This window comes from Nicotiana sylvestris, chromosome 3 (genome assembly GCF_000393655.2).
Source record: "Nicotiana sylvestris chromosome 3, ASM39365v2, whole genome shotgun sequence".
Taxonomy (NCBI): domain Eukaryota; kingdom Viridiplantae; phylum Streptophyta; class Magnoliopsida; order Solanales; family Solanaceae; genus Nicotiana; species Nicotiana sylvestris.
Window position 1 is genome coordinate 31,000,396 of NC_091059.1, and position 17,073 is coordinate 31,017,468.

General features: G+C 34.0%; 2 protein-coding genes across 2 annotated transcripts; both read left to right on the forward strand.

Moving 5' to 3' along the window:
- The first annotated feature begins 3,424 nt into the window (after window positions 1-3,424).
- On the forward strand, window positions 3,425-5,013 carry LOC104241342 (uncharacterized). Its single transcript, XM_070168910.1, has 4 exons — window positions 3,425-3,616; window positions 3,724-3,900; window positions 3,984-4,527; window positions 4,658-5,013. The coding sequence occupies exons 1-4, from the start codon at window positions 3,425-3,427 to the stop codon at window positions 5,011-5,013; spliced, it is 1,269 nt and encodes a 422-aa protein (XP_070025011.1).
- Window positions 5,014-5,035: 22 nt separating this feature from the next.
- Window positions 5,036-5,633, forward strand: LOC138887189 (uncharacterized). Its single transcript, XM_070168911.1, has 2 exons — window positions 5,036-5,311; window positions 5,421-5,633. The coding sequence occupies exons 1-2, from the start codon at window positions 5,036-5,038 to the stop codon at window positions 5,631-5,633; spliced, it is 489 nt and encodes a 162-aa protein (XP_070025012.1).
- Window positions 5,634-17,073: the final 11,440 nt, after the last annotated feature.

Consider the following 17,073-nt stretch of genomic DNA (forward strand, 5'->3'; position numbering starts at 1 on the left):
TTGATAAACAAATTGTGTTTGATCAGTCTTTCTAAAAAAAGCTTTTGAGTGTCAACTTACCAAAAAGGATAGTACCAAGGTCTTAGAGTAGTACCAAGGTCTTATAGTTATTTTAAAGAAAAAAATGAACTTAAATATTTATTGTAAAAGATTTTTATTATTTTTTATTTTGTTTAATTAAAATATAAAGTAAACAAATATAATAAAGATTTAACTCAATTTTACATATATAGTTAAACCAAAGTTCATAATATTATCTAGTATAATTACTTATTGTTACACATTAATTTGAATAATCAAAAATACATCATTTCGCACGAATTAGAAGTCTATTCCACAAATTACTATATACTTATAATCTACCATGAAATAATAAGTAAACTCACTCACACATGATAATATTTTCCAATAATTTCATCTCTGCTTCTATCACACAATGCCTCCATATTAGTAGTATATTTGCCTTGCATTTCTAAAGGAATATCAGAAGACTCATCTCCTTCCTCAATCTTTGCAGTAATGTTTTCGTTAGCATAATAGTTGAATTCCTTATCGGTAGAAGAATCTCGTCGAATGAAATTATGTATAGTCATGGTAGTTGTAACTAGATGATTCTGAGTGACAAACTTGAAATATGGCATTGAGCGTAAAATAAAAATAATTTTAAAGAGTAACTAATTATTAGCAACACATAACGTATAGTTTAATTTTTTTAAAATTTAATTAGAAACTAATTATTACCTAACCTAACCAGCTTTGTCGTAAATTGCCTAGCTGCCTATTGTGAGACTGCCACTTGACTTAATGTGGATGTTTTTTCTTCATCTTTTAATAATATATAGATAGATTATGCGATAAAATTGTAAATTTATTACCTATTGGTAGGTACTTTTCATAAATTAGATTTGCTAACTGTTTTAAAGATTCGAGAACTAATAGCCTATAACAGAAGAAATTATAAATAATTATTTGTAAGAGGAGAATTGATAATCCAAAGAAGGTGGTAGATAATTTGTTTTAGTGTGAAGAAAGAAGAAGATAATTTGAAAAGTTACAAGACATTACACCAAAAAAAAAAAAAAGTCAATAAAGAATTTGAAAAGTTACAATATGATTCACGTATATGATATCTTTAAGTTTAAGAGAATGATAAAAATCGGAAACAAATATGAAAAAAAACTTAAATTAGTAAGGTATAATTTGAAAAGTATAAATTTTAAGGTAATGATAGTTTTATCTTAAATAAATTAATTTTTCGCTTCTTCTCAAAAGCAGAAAAACTGCTTCTGTTGCTGGTCAAAAGTACTTTTTTATCTTGGCCAAAAAGTTTAAATTTTTTTAAAAGTACTTTTTTGAGGAAAAAAGTACTTTTGGTCTCCAAAAAGCTTGGCCACACGCTCTTAAGAGAATAGCGTGTGTTAATTTTTATTGCTTTCTTCAGAAAGTTAGAGTATTATGTACATTTTCAAAATAAGTAGGCAAAAAAAAATTTAATAATAATGCAAGAACTCGACAAACCTACACAAAGACTGTAAATTTCCGAAGTAGGACAAAATGCATAACCTCTGTAAATTACGTTCTTTAATTGTCATTTTGCCAATAGATTTTTCCTTTCCATAGAGATATCTCAATTCTCAAGTAAATGCATTTCTCTTGTATTTTACCTTTTTACCCTTGTCTCTACGAAGAAAGGTAAATATTTTACTGTTTCCTTTGATTTACTATCAATATTTCTGTCGGAGCACACAGAAATGAAACTCGAGATATATATTCAGATTAAAGCAAAATAACAAGAAGCCCACCCCCATGCAAAGCTGCAATATTCAAAAATCCCTGCTATTTGTCAAGGTTAGTTTTCTGGGCAAAAGGCATTGTAGTAAAAAGAAAAAGTAAAAAGGTAAAAAGGGTTGATTTGGAACCGAGAATGGTACAATCAAAGAACTTGTCCAGGCATTTTCCAAAAAGTTTAACAGACATACAGTGGTCTCTGAAGATGGTGGGCTAAATGAAGTGTCATAATATGTGTAACAAGCATTTATGGTATGGCAGAGTATGTACAAGGTCGTCATAAAGGTTCACTTTCACCAGTGCTGTCCTAAAACTCAATCAATTGCTCCATCCTTGTTTTTGCCCCTTTCATACCCTCCAATCAAACTGCTTCAATAGCAATCCTAACTTGGGTTCTAATTTTATCCTATTATAGAAAACACTAATGTTAAGAAACTAAAGTCACTAGAAATTAAGATAATCTATCTCAAAAGAGAAATTTGTCCCTCATATGGTGTGAATGGTATAGAGGAAAATTTCTAACTTTCCCATATTTGTTGAGTAAAGCATTTTTTATATTTTCTATAAAGACTCATTAACTACTAATTTCAGAAATGACTTCTCTATCAATAAGAAAAGATAAAATATTTTTCAAAACTCTTTTTCAACAATTCCTATCTCAATCAGGGGCGGACCCACGTGTAAGGTCCTGGGTGTTGCAGCACCCACTGACTCCAACGAGGACTTGGTATACTAATATAGAAATTTTATGAAAACTGATATAATATATTAGCAAGCACCCATTAACTAAAAAGTCTAATGAGTGCTTTGGTTTGTAGTCTGAAGTTTGGGCGTTTGGAAACCTTTACGTCGCGAGATCAAAATTGAGGAAAAGGAGAAAAAGAATTCTCCATTAGTTAAAATATTGGTAGGCTTTCAAAAGCTACCAAACCAAAATATTAAAACAGCTCTCGGGCATCGCCTTCTCTAGTTCTTCTTGTAGGTTTCGCAATTCACAGGTTACAAAGTGAACAACAAGTTTTCTTGACCTCCCCATCTCAAAATTAAAACACAAGGAACAAGGTAACAAAATTTGGTATTTTGATTTAAGCTAGAGATTTTGGGTATAAATAGCAATATTCTATCGAAGATATTGGGTTTTACAAATTACAATTCTTATTATCTATGCTTTATAAAATAAATTCAGCAATTTTTTTTATGAATACACCCACTGATTATAATTATTTTGTGGAAAATAAACAATAGTTATGTTTACTTGTCAAAAAGTGAAAAATAAATTTATCTCTATTTCTGACTTAATTTCAAAACTGATTTTCTTGGGGATAAATGTAGGTTATTAGCATCAGTTTGTGCGATTGATGAATATATTCTCATTGGCTCGTTCCTTCAAAAAATTTTAAGTTTTCATCTTATCTTCTGAAAGAATAAATATTTCTAATGTTTTTAGTGATAATGAAGTGTGATCAATTTTTCGGTGCAATGTGGTCAAATATGTTGTTATTGCTTTATTATTTGTATTGTTATAGAGGGGCATGAGTTCCCCAATAGGATTTAGTTGAATTATAATTGAATTATAGTTGAATTTTAAATTGAATCTTATTCTGTAGGAATATTTCATCAAGCTTTGTGAATTGAGATGGATAGGTTTGTCACAAGAACGAATATTGGGCAATCAAGTTCTAGTTCTACTAATTCATCTATTGCTTCAGCCATAGCTCCGAAAATTCAGAGGGACATATTTCTTTCTGATCTTGATTTAGAATCTCTCAACGTTGATCCGGGAGATAGAAAGACTATTATAGAATACAACCCTAATATACCTGATAAAGTTAGAAGACATTATATTCAAAAAAAAACTTGTCAGCCTGCGAATCATGATTTTCCTAAAACTAAGTTTGGAAGATAATGCGTCAGTTTTGTCCTGGTTGGTTTAAGGGTCAACATTCTAAGTGGTTGGAGTACAGTATATCAAAAGATGCTGCATATTGTTTGTGTTGTTATTTGTTCAAAAATGAACATGAAAGTCATGGAAATACGGGAGATGCTTTTACAAAAAATGGTTTTAAAGCTTGGAACAAGGCTATTGAAAGATTTAAAGCTCATGTTGGAGAAGTAAATAGCATTCACAACAAGTGTTTCAATAGTATGCTTGATTTAATGAATCAATTCACACTTCTTTTGACAAACAATCCGAGAAAGAAAAAAGTGAGTCTCGACGTCGCTTAAGTGCTTCAATCGATGTGGCAAGATTTCTTTTGAGACTAGGTTTGCCATTTCGTGGGCATGATGAGAGTCAATCTTCTACAAATAGAGGTATTTTTCTTGAGCTTTTGCAATGGTATGGGGATATTAATCGGGATGTTGGAAGCATTATATTAGAAAATGCTCCAAGAAATGAAATGATGTGTTCTCTAAGTATTCAAAAAGATATTGTTGATGCTTGTTCTAAAGAAACAGTCAAAGCTATCATTGAAGACATGAATGAGGATTTTTTTGGGATACTAGTTGATGAATCAAAAGATATATCACACAAGGAGCAAATGGCGCTTGTTTTGAGATATGTTAACAAAGAAGGCGAAGTCATAGAGAGATTCGTTGGCATTGTTCCTGTTAGTAACACATCGGCTATGTCATTAAAAAGGGCAATCTGTTCTTTTCTTTCTGATCACTCATTAAGTCCAACGCAAATACGTGGGCAAGGTTATGATGGGGCTAGTAACATGCAGGGAGAGCTAAATGGTATTAAGACTTTAATTTTGAATGAGTCTCCATCAGCATATTGCATTCACTGTTTCGCTCACCAATTGCAATTAACACTTGTGGCTCTTGCAAAGAAGCATTCAGATGTAGATGACTTTTTTTTGTATAGTTACTAATGTCTTAAATATTGTTGGAGAATCTTTTAAGCGCAGTGATTTGCTTCGAGAACATCAAGCTGAAAAGTTAGAAGAGTTGCTCAAATCAGGTGAAGTGCATACTGAACGAGGATTAAATCAAGAGTGTGGGCTTCAACGACTAGGTGATACTCGTTGGGGTTCTCATTATAAGACGTTGGATAACCTTATTATCCTATTTCCATTGATTATTCATGTTCTTGAATTTACTGCACGTGAGTGTCCAAACTATGCTGACAAAATTGTTGCTGAAAGACTTATGGGTAAGATTAAGGAATTTGCTTTTGCTTTTATGTTGCACTTGATGTTAAATTTTAACAATGACAAATGAGTTGAGTTGTGCGTTACAAAGGATGGATCAAGATATTGTCAATGCTATGGGACTCCTTGCTCTTACAAAGCAACGATTACAAACGATGAAGAAGAGTGGATTTGGATCTTTAATGGAAAATGTCTCTTCTTTTTGTGATAAACATGATATAATGATTCCAAATATGGACGCTCGCTGCTTTCCTGGGAAGTGGAAGCATAGGGCTCTTGATGTTACATATTCTCATCATTTGCGTGTCGATATTTTTTATACTGTTATAGATTTACATTTTCAAGAGCTTAATCGTCGCTTTAATGCTGTGAGTACTGACTTACTCCTCGGTATGGCTAGCTTCAATCCCGTTAATTCATTTGGTAATTTTGATAAGAACAGAATAATGAGGTTTGGCCGAATATTCTCCGAATAAGTTTGATAGCAACCAGCTTCGAGATCTCAGTTATCAGCTTGATAGTTTTATACTTTATGCCCGTGGTGTTGACAAGAGGTTATTTGGCTTGAAGGGAATTAGTGATCTTGCTAAAGTGTTGGTTAAGTCAGATCTGCATCAAGCTTGGCCACTTGTTTATTTGCTAATCAAGTTGACTCTCATTCTTCCTGTTGCTACAGCTTCTGTGGAATGAGCTTTCTCATCCATGAGCTATATCAAAAGTGAACTTCGTAACAACATCAGTGATAAATTTTTAAATAGTTGTTTAGTTTGCTATGTAGAGTGTAAGATATTTACAAGTGTTAGCAATGACGCTATTATTCATCGTTTTCAACATATGAAAAGTCGTCGAGCACAGTTGTGAGTTGTGACTAGGGAAGTCCTTTTTTTGTAATGATAACATATTAACATTATTATCTGACTCGTGGCTAGAAGTCATTTTTGATAATGACAATAGTAATCGTGTTTTCTCATTAATTGTTTTCATCGCTCCGTTTGAATAAATTACGCTTATATTATGTGATTGATAGCACTTTTATATTAAAAGAAAGTGAGCACTCACGACCTTAAAATCCTGGATCCGCCACTGATCTCAACCATCCCAAATCCACCCTCGAACTATTCCCACCTCTGGACCTATCATGTCCACCTCCACCCACCCTCACCTTCGACACTCTTGTAGCCTCTACTCTCAGTACCCCACCCCAACCCATCTCCTCACCGGGTCTCCCCTGTCGTCGGCCCCACCTCCCAACCCATCCTTGGCCTACCTTGCTTACCCGGATCTATCCTTGTCCACTACCTACTCCTACTGCCTCTCTTGCCCCTGTGACGATCCAATTCTGATCAAGACTCGATGATACCTAACCCGACCTGCTAGGCGAATAAATCAATATAAATACAACTCAAGGTGAAGATCATCATATAAATAATAAAGTTAAAATACGAGATTAATTCAACTACCCCAAAAACTAGTGGCATATGTTATGAACATTAAAAATAAGAATACGACGCTAATATACAAAATACAATATCTGCTTGAAAAGTACAAAACAAAAACATAAGGTCCTAACTACCATAAATATAATGGCACTCACAATTGTAGCGATGATATATCTTCAATACTCGCTCTCTAGCTTCTGACCCACTACTAGAAAATGACAGAATTCCGATCGTCAAAACGGTCGGGAATCGGTCGAAAATCATGAATTTTCGACTACTTTCCGACCGAAATTAGTCGATCGGAAAATAGTTGGTCGGAAATCAATTTCCGATCGAATCCGTCGGTGATTTCCGACCAAAGTTGTTGGAACATTCAAAAGGCCAAACGACCAAATATTCTCAAATTTCCGACCAAAGTGGTCGGAATTTACTGACCGAATCAATCGTAATAATATAATTAAAAATAATTATTTATTTATAATTAAATAATATATATATATATATATATATATATATATATATATATATATATAATTTCCGACCAAATCGGTCAGAAATTAATAATTAAAAAATAAATTTAATTTAATTTCCGACGGAATCTGTCGAAAACGGTTAAATATTAATTATTTTTTTAAAACAATCTGGGCAGCTGTCCGGCTGTTTCCGTCGGAAATCAGTTGGAATTTTCTGTAAAAATGGGCAGAACCACCTGTCAAACTATTACAATACAATAACGCCAATAATACCAACCATTAACACAATCTAAACCAACAATATCAATCATTAACACAATCTAAACCAATAATACCAATCATTAGTACAACTTTAACCAATAATACCAACCATTAAACCTAACAATTTTGGGCATAAAAACATCCAAATAGTAGCCCACATTCATGTTTAAAAACAAAACATAAAGTTGTCTCTCACAATCAAGTTTACAAATCAACTAAAACATCACACCTAAACTACTGCACAATAGATTCAGTTTGTTCATCCTCATCATCAGATAGATCATACCCATGTTTTCTCATGAGTTTTTGCATCTTAACAAATATTCCGAATTGGGAGCCTAATTGTTGCTTCAAATCACGAATTTCTTTTCACATATCTTCCATATGTTCTTGATTTTGAGAAGAAGAAGAATTGACTAAGAGTGGGTTTGGATTACCTGTAGGTCGACGTACTCCAAGTCTGTAGACTCTGCCTTTGTTTACTCTACCTGCTGCCTCTGTACACAATGAAGCCATATCATCAGGTGTTGGTTGAATTGACGGAGGCTGAGTTTGTTGTCATTCTTCCACCTTTTTATGATAATTTTCCTGAAATGAAAACATAACTATTATGTAAACAAACTAATATTAATAAACCATAAATAATCATGAAGTTAGTATTTTACATATGTGTCTGTCGCATGCGTACCCAACCAGTGTTCTTTTGTACCATCCTTCTTCTTTTTCTTATGTGTCTCCTCAAAGACCTCAACGTGACTCATATCTTGCCCTCCTTCCTTTTCTTTCATAACAAAAAGTATGAGTTAGACATTATAAACATAAAATTCTATATGTAAAACTAAGAAATTTTTTATAAGTAGTTACCAAGCTGCAAATACTATTTATTTTATTTTGATGTTGAGGATACCATGTACACTTTGTCTGCAATATAAAAAAGTAACATTAGATGAAAACGATAATCATTTAAATAAATATAATCAATTTTTACCCTAAATTGATTCCACATTTGCTCTCTGATATTGTATGGTATCTGTCTCCACGAATTCCACGGCTCAAGATAAAATGGCTTCATAGAATCCACAACCAAATGTGTAGACTAAAAGAATGAAAAAAGCCTGCATTAAAGTTAACATATATATAACTAATAAATATCAAATAAATTCAAATATTTGGGATCTACAATAACAATTATGCAAAAACAAAAATCGACTAATCTGCAATAACAATTTAATAATTTAATGGATGAAACTGATAATAGATTTCAATTAAGCTTAATTCCATGAAAGTCAAAAGATATTTAAAAAGTTAGGAGTAAGACATATTGTCAAAAGTAGTCAACTAGCACTAAGAGTTTTATTATATTCTTTATACTTTCTCCTCTTAAAATTAGTACCCTCCCCAATATAATCTAATGAGATGAATTGCTATATATGTAACAACTTTACAAATTAGTTAGCAAAATTATTTAGTAAAATTATCCCCAACTTGGTAATGTTATCCCCAAATTAGTATGTAGTTTACCAACATATAACTTTAACATATAAATTTAATTTACCATTATATGACTCTAAATTACCAACATATAACTTTAACATATAAGTTTAATATATAACCCTAAGTTACCAGCATATAAGTTTAACATATAACTCTAAATTACCAACATATAACTTTAATTTAACTATTAACAATAGTCATAGATTTACTTTAGCTAGCACCAATCAATTTTTACAAACCAAACTAGGAGCAATTAAACAAAATTAGTGTAGTTTTTTTAATAAAAATAACAAAGGAGGGTGAGGGAAACTTACCTGGCAGTGGAGGGTCGTCGACGGACCTGCAGCTGGGCGGCGGCGAGTGCTGCTGGTTGATGGCAGCGGCGAGTTTGGGTGGGGGAAGTTTGAGTGAGAGAGAGAGAAGACAGAAGGAAGAAAAGAGGGAATGGAAAAGAATGGGGTCGCTGGAGGGTTTTTTAAAAAACTTTCCGACCGATTTGGTCGGAAATTTGGTCAAAGTAGTCAACCCTCGTTTTACTAAAAAATTCCGACCGAATCGGTTGCTACTTTTTATTTTTTTAAATTTTTTTAATTGTTTCCGACCGAATTGGTCGCTAATAGTGACGCGGAATTTTCCACCAAAATTTACGACGAATAGAGACGGAATATTAGTCGTAACTATTATTAAAAAATGAAAAAAATATTTTTATGCATTTTCCGACCGATTCTGTCTGAAATTTCCGACTACTTTTTTCCGTCAGAATATTTCGGTCGGAAATGGGCCGTTTTGTAGTAGTGACCACTCAACTCCAGTACTACACACAAGGTGCAAAAGTATAGTATGAGTACAACGGTATAATACTTAATGAATATTACTGGCTACTTTTTTCGGCAAAGTTTTGCGAGAATTTAGTAAAAAATACTCTATTTATTAACCTGTGCAGTTCATATACGTGACAACAACATGAAAAATACCCAGAAGCTAACAAGCTAATCATAGTCAAAGCATATAACAATATATATACATGGAACATATGACATAAAATAACCTATTATAACTAACAAGTCTAATGCATGTATCGATGCTTCCAAAGTAGAATATATAATCATATCCAGAATCTAGCATATAACATAATGCATGCCTTCTCCGCTAACAAGCCCAATGCATGTATAAAGAGTATCAAAATAGCATATATAGGTGATATGCGTAGTCTAGCACTTAACAATGTGCATGCTTTCTCCATTAACAAGCCTAATGCATGCATAGAATGCATCAAAATAATGTAGCGAAATACATAAAGCGCTAGTTTAAGTTGTCCTCAACGATCAACTGAACACCTCAACCGAGCCATTTTTCATTTTAACACTTTAAGTGGCTATTAAATAGGTCAAGTAAACACCCGAGTACAACATACCATATGCGTGAGTTGTACTTGCCAATGACATGTCAAATGGACCAATCAAAAAATGACATATGTAATTTTGCCCTTTTTAAAAAAAGAAAAGAAAAAAATGGTCAAAATTTGAATGAATAGAGACTTGTTGCTTCTGGGCTTTGGATAATACTAGTACATCATTTGAGTGCTTGTCTCTCAATTATTTTTCTCTAACAGTCCATAGATCTTTGACTAGCAAAATTTGAAATCTTGAATCACCAGAAAAGGCCAATTCTTGAAAACTGCCTCTTCAGATTTATGAGTTTATACTAATGTATGTGCATTTTCTTGATTTTTTCTCGGCTTGAAGGCAATAAACTGAAAATCGACAAGCATTTGGATCTTTTTTTTTTCTTGATTTTTTAGTTCAGCTAATATTTCTATTCCAAAGATTTATAACTTTGGTCTGCTATTGATACTTTTCAGATAAGGTGTGGTTGTGAATTTTTTCAATATTTTTGGTTTGCTTTAGATGGGGTGCTTCTTATTTTGTAAGGGTATAATCTAGTGGAGAAGGTGAAAGAGAAGAATGTGTTTGGTATAAAAAATTTGTTGAATTGGTGTTATGATATATTTGGTAATTCTATTCTTTTGTAACGGAGGCAGAGGTGATTTAGGGTAGAGGAGGGTGTTGAATGGTGGAGAAGAGAATTGGAGGAGGAGGAGGCACGAAAATTAGGTGGGGTCCATATTATTTTAGGAAAAAAAAAACCTATTTTTAGGTAGGCAACTCACGTCCCCGAGAGTGCATTTCACGCAATGGGGCCTGACATGGCGGGGTGCTTAGTTGATCTTCTTTAATAAATAAATAAAGTGTCTAGCTGGAAATGGCCTCGGTTGAGGTGTTCAGTTGATCGTTGAGGACAACTTAAAGGAGATCTTTAAGTATTTCGTCAAATAATATATACAATCATATACATAGTCTAGCACTTATATGAAATGTATGAGTAGAGTTTATAAATGTTATGCGTGATAAAAACTCAAACATTACATCAAACAGACACCCTTCAAGTTCTAACAAGCTAAAAACTCATTAGTTTCTCAAAGATCCGCGTATAGTCCACCAAGAGAAAAATATAGGAGGTAACTCTAGAGGGATGAATCCATATTTACATGCAACTGCATGGATGATTCAACATGCATATAAACTATCAAGGGAAACTCAATCTACATCTCATAGCCCATACATACACCTCAATGTGCTATATTATAACCCACACGGATAATTCGACGTGCCATAGTATAACCCGCATGACTAACTCAATATGCCATATCCAAAACTATGTGAAGCTCATACGCAAATGGTAACGCATTTTGTCAAATACATGACTAACAGGTTAACTATGTAACTCAACATGCATATCAATTATAATATTAAACTAGCTTGTGAAGAATACCTATAACATTATTCTAGCATAAGAGAAAAGCATAGATCTTCATGCAACAACTATTTATGACTTACAATATCCTATTTTGTTAAACTAGCATATGAGTGATGCCTATAGTATGATACTAGTATGTGAAGATGCATAAATCGTCATGATACAAGTAAAGCAAGTAAAACAGGTAAAACATCTGTAATTCTACCCCATCATGGAAGTACATCGTATTCTCACTCGTCACATGTGTACACAAAACTATTTAGGAAAATTTTCTTATTAAGGTCAAAGTCTAACTTACCTCGATGCAAGCTATCCTTAGCTTTCAAAAAGTCGCCTATCCTTGCTCCAAATCCATCAGTTGACCTCGATATGGGAAAAAGAATATTTTGTGAGGTTAAACAAGGCTATATAAGTCAATCTAACAATTTAAAGCTTGCCCAAAAAGTCAAACTGAAGCTCACATGATCAAACCCTTAAAGAAAAGACAAATCCCATTGACTCATAATCTCACGAGTTCAAATCCATGCTAGATTGTTATTCAACTCCATTTAGTCATTCAAATTTTCATTTAGGTAAATCTAGGATTTCTTTCAAAAATCCGACTCTTTCTACCTCAATTCATGTTCATAAGGTAAAATTAATGATAGATTCATGATATAATCATAAATCCGATTTTGAATCACTTATTCCAGCATTATAGATATTAATCTTATTCAAGAATCCTAAAAATCGAGCTCCCAAGTCTCCAAAATTGTTGATAATAAACTAATGTTAAGAAATGGCACAATTTAATAAAATTATAAAAAACTTTTATATGGGGAAATTGATGTGCATCTCACCCCTATTCTCTTAGGCATAAAATTTTAGCCTGATTTCACAAGAGTATATCTCCAAACTATATTTGAAACTCGACATAATTTAAAAATAAATATTGTATCTCTTTAAGTCTAGTTTCTAGAAGTTCAAATTATTCATTATTTAGATAATTTTACCAAAAGTTATGTTCCATTTGTGAAAGGTGTCTATGCAAGTACTGGGAGTGCGATGTCCCCCTACTTTGTAATTTTCTACAATCTTTCAATCCTCCATGAAAGATCCAAAACTCAGTTAGGCCCTCCAGAACCTATCCAAATCATTTGAAAATGTCCAAAAGTACTATACAAACCTATCTAACGACTCAAAATCTAAACTACAGTGCAACTACACAAATATAGGGTTAGGTCAATATAAAGAATCCAAAACGATCCAATTTGCATTCGATAGTGGCATCGAAATGCCCTGGAGTCTCTCAGTCTCCAAATTATCCATACTAGTAAGTCCAAAATATCATATGAACCTATGAGAATTCTCAGATCAATAAATGGGGTGTTAAAACACAAAATGACAGGTCAGATTGTTATATTCTCCCTCCACCCCACCCCCACCCCACCCCCACTTAAACCAAAGTTCATCCTCAAACGTACTAAGAATGATTTTGAAAACGTCGAACAACTCTATTAACTCGTCATACACATTTCTGCCTGTGATATGATTTCTTCCCAATACGACTAATCCCGTTAGAACACCTTAATTGAAGAATCCTTCTTCCACTTTAGTTTATAAGTGCAAAACCCAAATTTTTTAACTTCCTAAAGTTCGTTCTCACTTATATTCACTCACTCGATTTATATATCTTGTATCGAACCATAGATGTTCCTTCAGGACATCAACACATGACATATCATAAACCTCTATAGCCATATCAAAACCCCTCACACACAACAATAACCGTTCCTAAACTTATACCCACAAAATGTGTTTTCTAAACTAATCTTTCTTTCACGCCTTCATAATATTGCTAATGATAAAAGAAAACTCTAGAAACTCATATCCACCTATAATAACTCTAAGCCATGGACATTTCTTGTCTGATAAGAACCCTTGCCTGTTCTGAATTGCCTTAATTTTTTTTGTTCCAAACCAACTTTATCCAAGTCTGGTGGAACAAATTCTAGGTCTGTTTGCTTTGTCTTATTGAGTACAAGCTACTAAGAGAATAACCAACACCAAATTCCATATAAAACCTCAAACGAAAAGGTTTAGGTTTACGCTCTATACTAGTAATTTCCCTATTAGGTTATAGAAGCAACTAATACCCTAATGACTCCCCAAGTTTGTTGTATTATGTAACGACCTGATTGGTTGTTATACATATTGTTTAGCCTCGTTCCCCTATTTAATTCTTCTTGTACGTGTATTTATGGTTATGTGACTTTCAGGGATGGTTGATTTGGTTCAGAAAGATTTTTGGAGTGAATTGAAATACTTAGTTCCATGGTTGGGGGCTTAAGTTGTAAGAGTTGACCAAGGTTTGACTTTTGTATAGACGACCCCTAGAATGTTGTTTTGATGGTTTCAGTTTCTTCATATCCTAATTTTGGACTTAGGTGTATGTCTGTACTTGGATTCAGAGGTTCCTAGGTTGTTTTGGCTTGAATTGGCAAAACTTAAGAAGTTGAAGGTTTGGACGGTTCACAAGGTTGACCAGGGGTTGACTTTTGTGCTATCATGTTTAGATTTTACCTACTGGAGTTAGAATAGGTTGGTTTTATTATTGGAACTTTTGTGTAAAATTTGAGGTCATTCCAAGTTGATTAGACGTGATTTGACATAAGTTTTAGACAATTTAAAGTCAATTAGTTCCATAGGCTTGAATCGAGGTGTGATTCATTGTATTGATATTATTTTATGTGATTTGAGACCTCGAGTAGGTGCGTGTAATATTTTGGTACATGTTGGTGTGATTGGACGGCCCCCTAGGGTCTCAAGTGTGTTTCGGATGAGTTAGGGATCATTTCTATCTTGTTTGCTAGTCTTGTTCTAGTATTTTCGCAAATGTGAGAATTTTGCCGAAGGTGCGAGTCCACAGAAGCGGACCTGGGTCTGCAGATGCAAAGATTGGCTGAGGGAGGTAAAGTCCACAGAAGCGGAAGGTATTGCACAAAAGCGGATGAAGCAGCACAGCTACAAATGGTCGTGGAATTAGTGAGCTTACAAAAGCGAGATTTTGTCCGTACAAGCAGAAATCGCTGGGCAGAACATATTAACTCCAGGGTTTTGTTCATTTTATCACATTTTGAGATTAGTAGCTCGTATTTGGGCAATTTAAAGGTAATTTTCATGGCTTGGATTCAGGTAAGTATTTTTTGACTCGGATTTGATTATTATTCATGATTCCATACTTGATTTTTGCATTGATCGGTGAATCTAAGTGGGAAAAATTGGGAATTTTGGCAAAACCTTTCTAAAATGAAAAATAGAGATTTGAACCCCCATTCGGAGTCAGAATTGGAAGAAACTTGTATGGTTGGACTCATATTCAAATGGGTGTTCTGATTTACAAGTTTTATCAAATTTTGAGGTGCAGGCTGTCACACCTCCTTTTTGCGCGCCCGCCCCGAAGGGTTAAAATGCGCGGGTGGAGTTTTTCCAATTTAAGTGACAATGTTCGAAATGGGATTATTTATTTAATTCAGAGTCGCCACTTGGGAAAGGTTTGGCTTTTGGTGTCCCAAGTCACCGGTTTATCTTGAATCCCAAATCGAGGAAATTTTCGACTTTTCCAAATGAAGTCTACGAACCAGAAATTCTAAGTAAGGAATTCTGTTGACCCGAGGGAAGGTGTTAGGCACCCTCGAATCCCGTGGTTCTAGCACGGTCGCTTAAATTGTTATAATGGCTAAATATCTGATTTAAATACATGTTGTGACTTATGTGCTTTTATTAAGTTTTAACCGCTTTTATTATTATCATTTATTTTACAGAATTGCAACGTCGTGAAAATGCATCTCGAACCACGTCACAATCAATGCACCCGTGATTGTCGACACATTTGGACTTCGTTGAGATTTGGATTTGGGTCACATCAATGTGCACCCGAATTTAAGAATGTGATTTAATTAAGCCGCGCCAACAGAGTCTAACGCGTTATTATCTTTGTAGAAGGCCATGAAATTTATTAAATGGCCTATCTTGAATTCTAAATAATTATCATTAGTTGTTGAGGGCCCCGCAATTGGTTTTTTTTTATTTGGCGAGGCTCGTCTTATTATTTTTAGAAGGGTATCCTACAGTGACTACATTTCTATTATTTTTATTTCCAGAGATAGAAGAAAGGAAAGTGTGTGTGCTAATTGAAGTATATACTTCAGCTTAAACCAAACTCCTGTCAATTTTGATTGATTACTTTTAAAGTAAAAAGACGTCATGCCTTTTACGAAAATGATTTGGTCGAATAAAAGATTACATATGAGATAGATGAAATGCAATACTTAATCCGCACATTTCTTAATTTGAACTTAACTGAACTTATTTGAACTAGGTTAAAGGATAACTGGCGAAGTAAAATGCTTTAATTTGACAAGGAATCATATACGAGTTAGCGAAATACAACGTTTAGTCTGAGCATTTCTTGTATTGAACTTAACCAAACTTATATGGACTAGTCTTACTAAAAAAAAACTAAATGAAACAGAAAACAGTATTGTGTAAAGTCGAAATATGCATACTTATACTAACAGACAATTGTCGAGCTCAAATACAAAGGGGTGAAACTCAGTCGGCTATCAGTATACTCTTTTGAACTATTGAAACATAAGCTAAATCAATTTCCACAAGGCCTGTTAATGTACTATGAATATTACAGCAAATGCTTGAACTTCTTCAACCTTTTTCATTTCATGCTTTCAAACTGTTTCAATTACATCAATATGGGACTTGAAATGTGTACCTGAAAATGCTGAAAGTGCAAAGGAGAAGAAGAAGAAGATGGGAATCAGCAGCAGCAAAAAGGCAGAATTAACAGTAGCAGCAGGACAAAAATGCAGCAGCAATAGTGAGCAAGATAGCAGCAGCAATCAGAACAGCACAACAGAAAGGATTCTGTTGCGAGATGGAACTAGAGTTGAAGGAGAAACAACCCGATGAAACAGCACACAGTGTGATACTCCAGACAGTCCAATTCCGGAATATACCAAATGCAGCAGAACACTAACAATAATCTCGATTGAAATTTAGAAGAAAGAACACTGCCTAACGTATTGACAATAAATGAACTTCAGACAAACAAGACCAAGTTTCTGATTTCTTAATCTGTTTTCTCTCTTTCTTGCTCTCTTTCTATTCCTGTCAACTCTCTCTTTTCTTTCTATCTTCACAGTGTGTGTGTGTTTCTTTTCTATCAGCTCTTAAGGTCTAGAGTGTGTATTTTCTTTCCCCTCTCTTCTCTTCTCTCCCCCAGTCTATCAGATGTTTTCTATCCCCTAATTCTGTCCCTCTTTTATAAGCCTAAACCTCAGCCCTTTATCAGCCTGTTGGATTAATCAAATACCCCTCCCATGTGCTGCCCCTTTTCAGTTCCAATTAGCTAATTAAGTATTAACCCCATCAATATTCCCTGGCAGGCTTTCCTTTCCTATTTTATTAACTAAAAGCAAGCATGGGCAGTAGAATGTATCTGACAGCATATGCTGTCAAACCATTTTTAAAATTAAACAAAGGACCTTTATGCAGGCCACAGGCTGTGCACAAAGCACATGAGATGCACCAATGCACATGCTGTGCACGAGTGCACATGCCTTCCAATTCAGAATCTAAGCACAAACAATC

Coding starts and splice junctions, on each gene's coding strand:
- LOC104241342 (XM_070168910.1), top strand. CDS start 3,425: ATGGATAGGTTTGTCACAAGAACGAATATTGGGCAATCAAGTTCTAGT. Junction 3,617..3,723: donor ACCCTAATATACCTGATAAA/GTTAGAAGACAT, acceptor GGTTGGTTTAAG/GGTCAACATTCTAAGTGGTT. Junction 4,528..4,657: donor CATGCAGGGAGAGCTAAATG/GTATTAAGACTT, acceptor TTTTTTGTATAG/TTACTAATGTCTTAAATATT.
- LOC138887189 (XM_070168911.1), top strand. CDS start 5,036: ATGGATCAAGATATTGTCAATGCTATGGGACTCCTTGCTCTTACAAAG. Junction 5,312..5,420: donor TTAATCGTCGCTTTAATGCT/GTGAGTACTGAC, acceptor TCTCCGAATAAG/TTTGATAGCAACCAGCTTCG.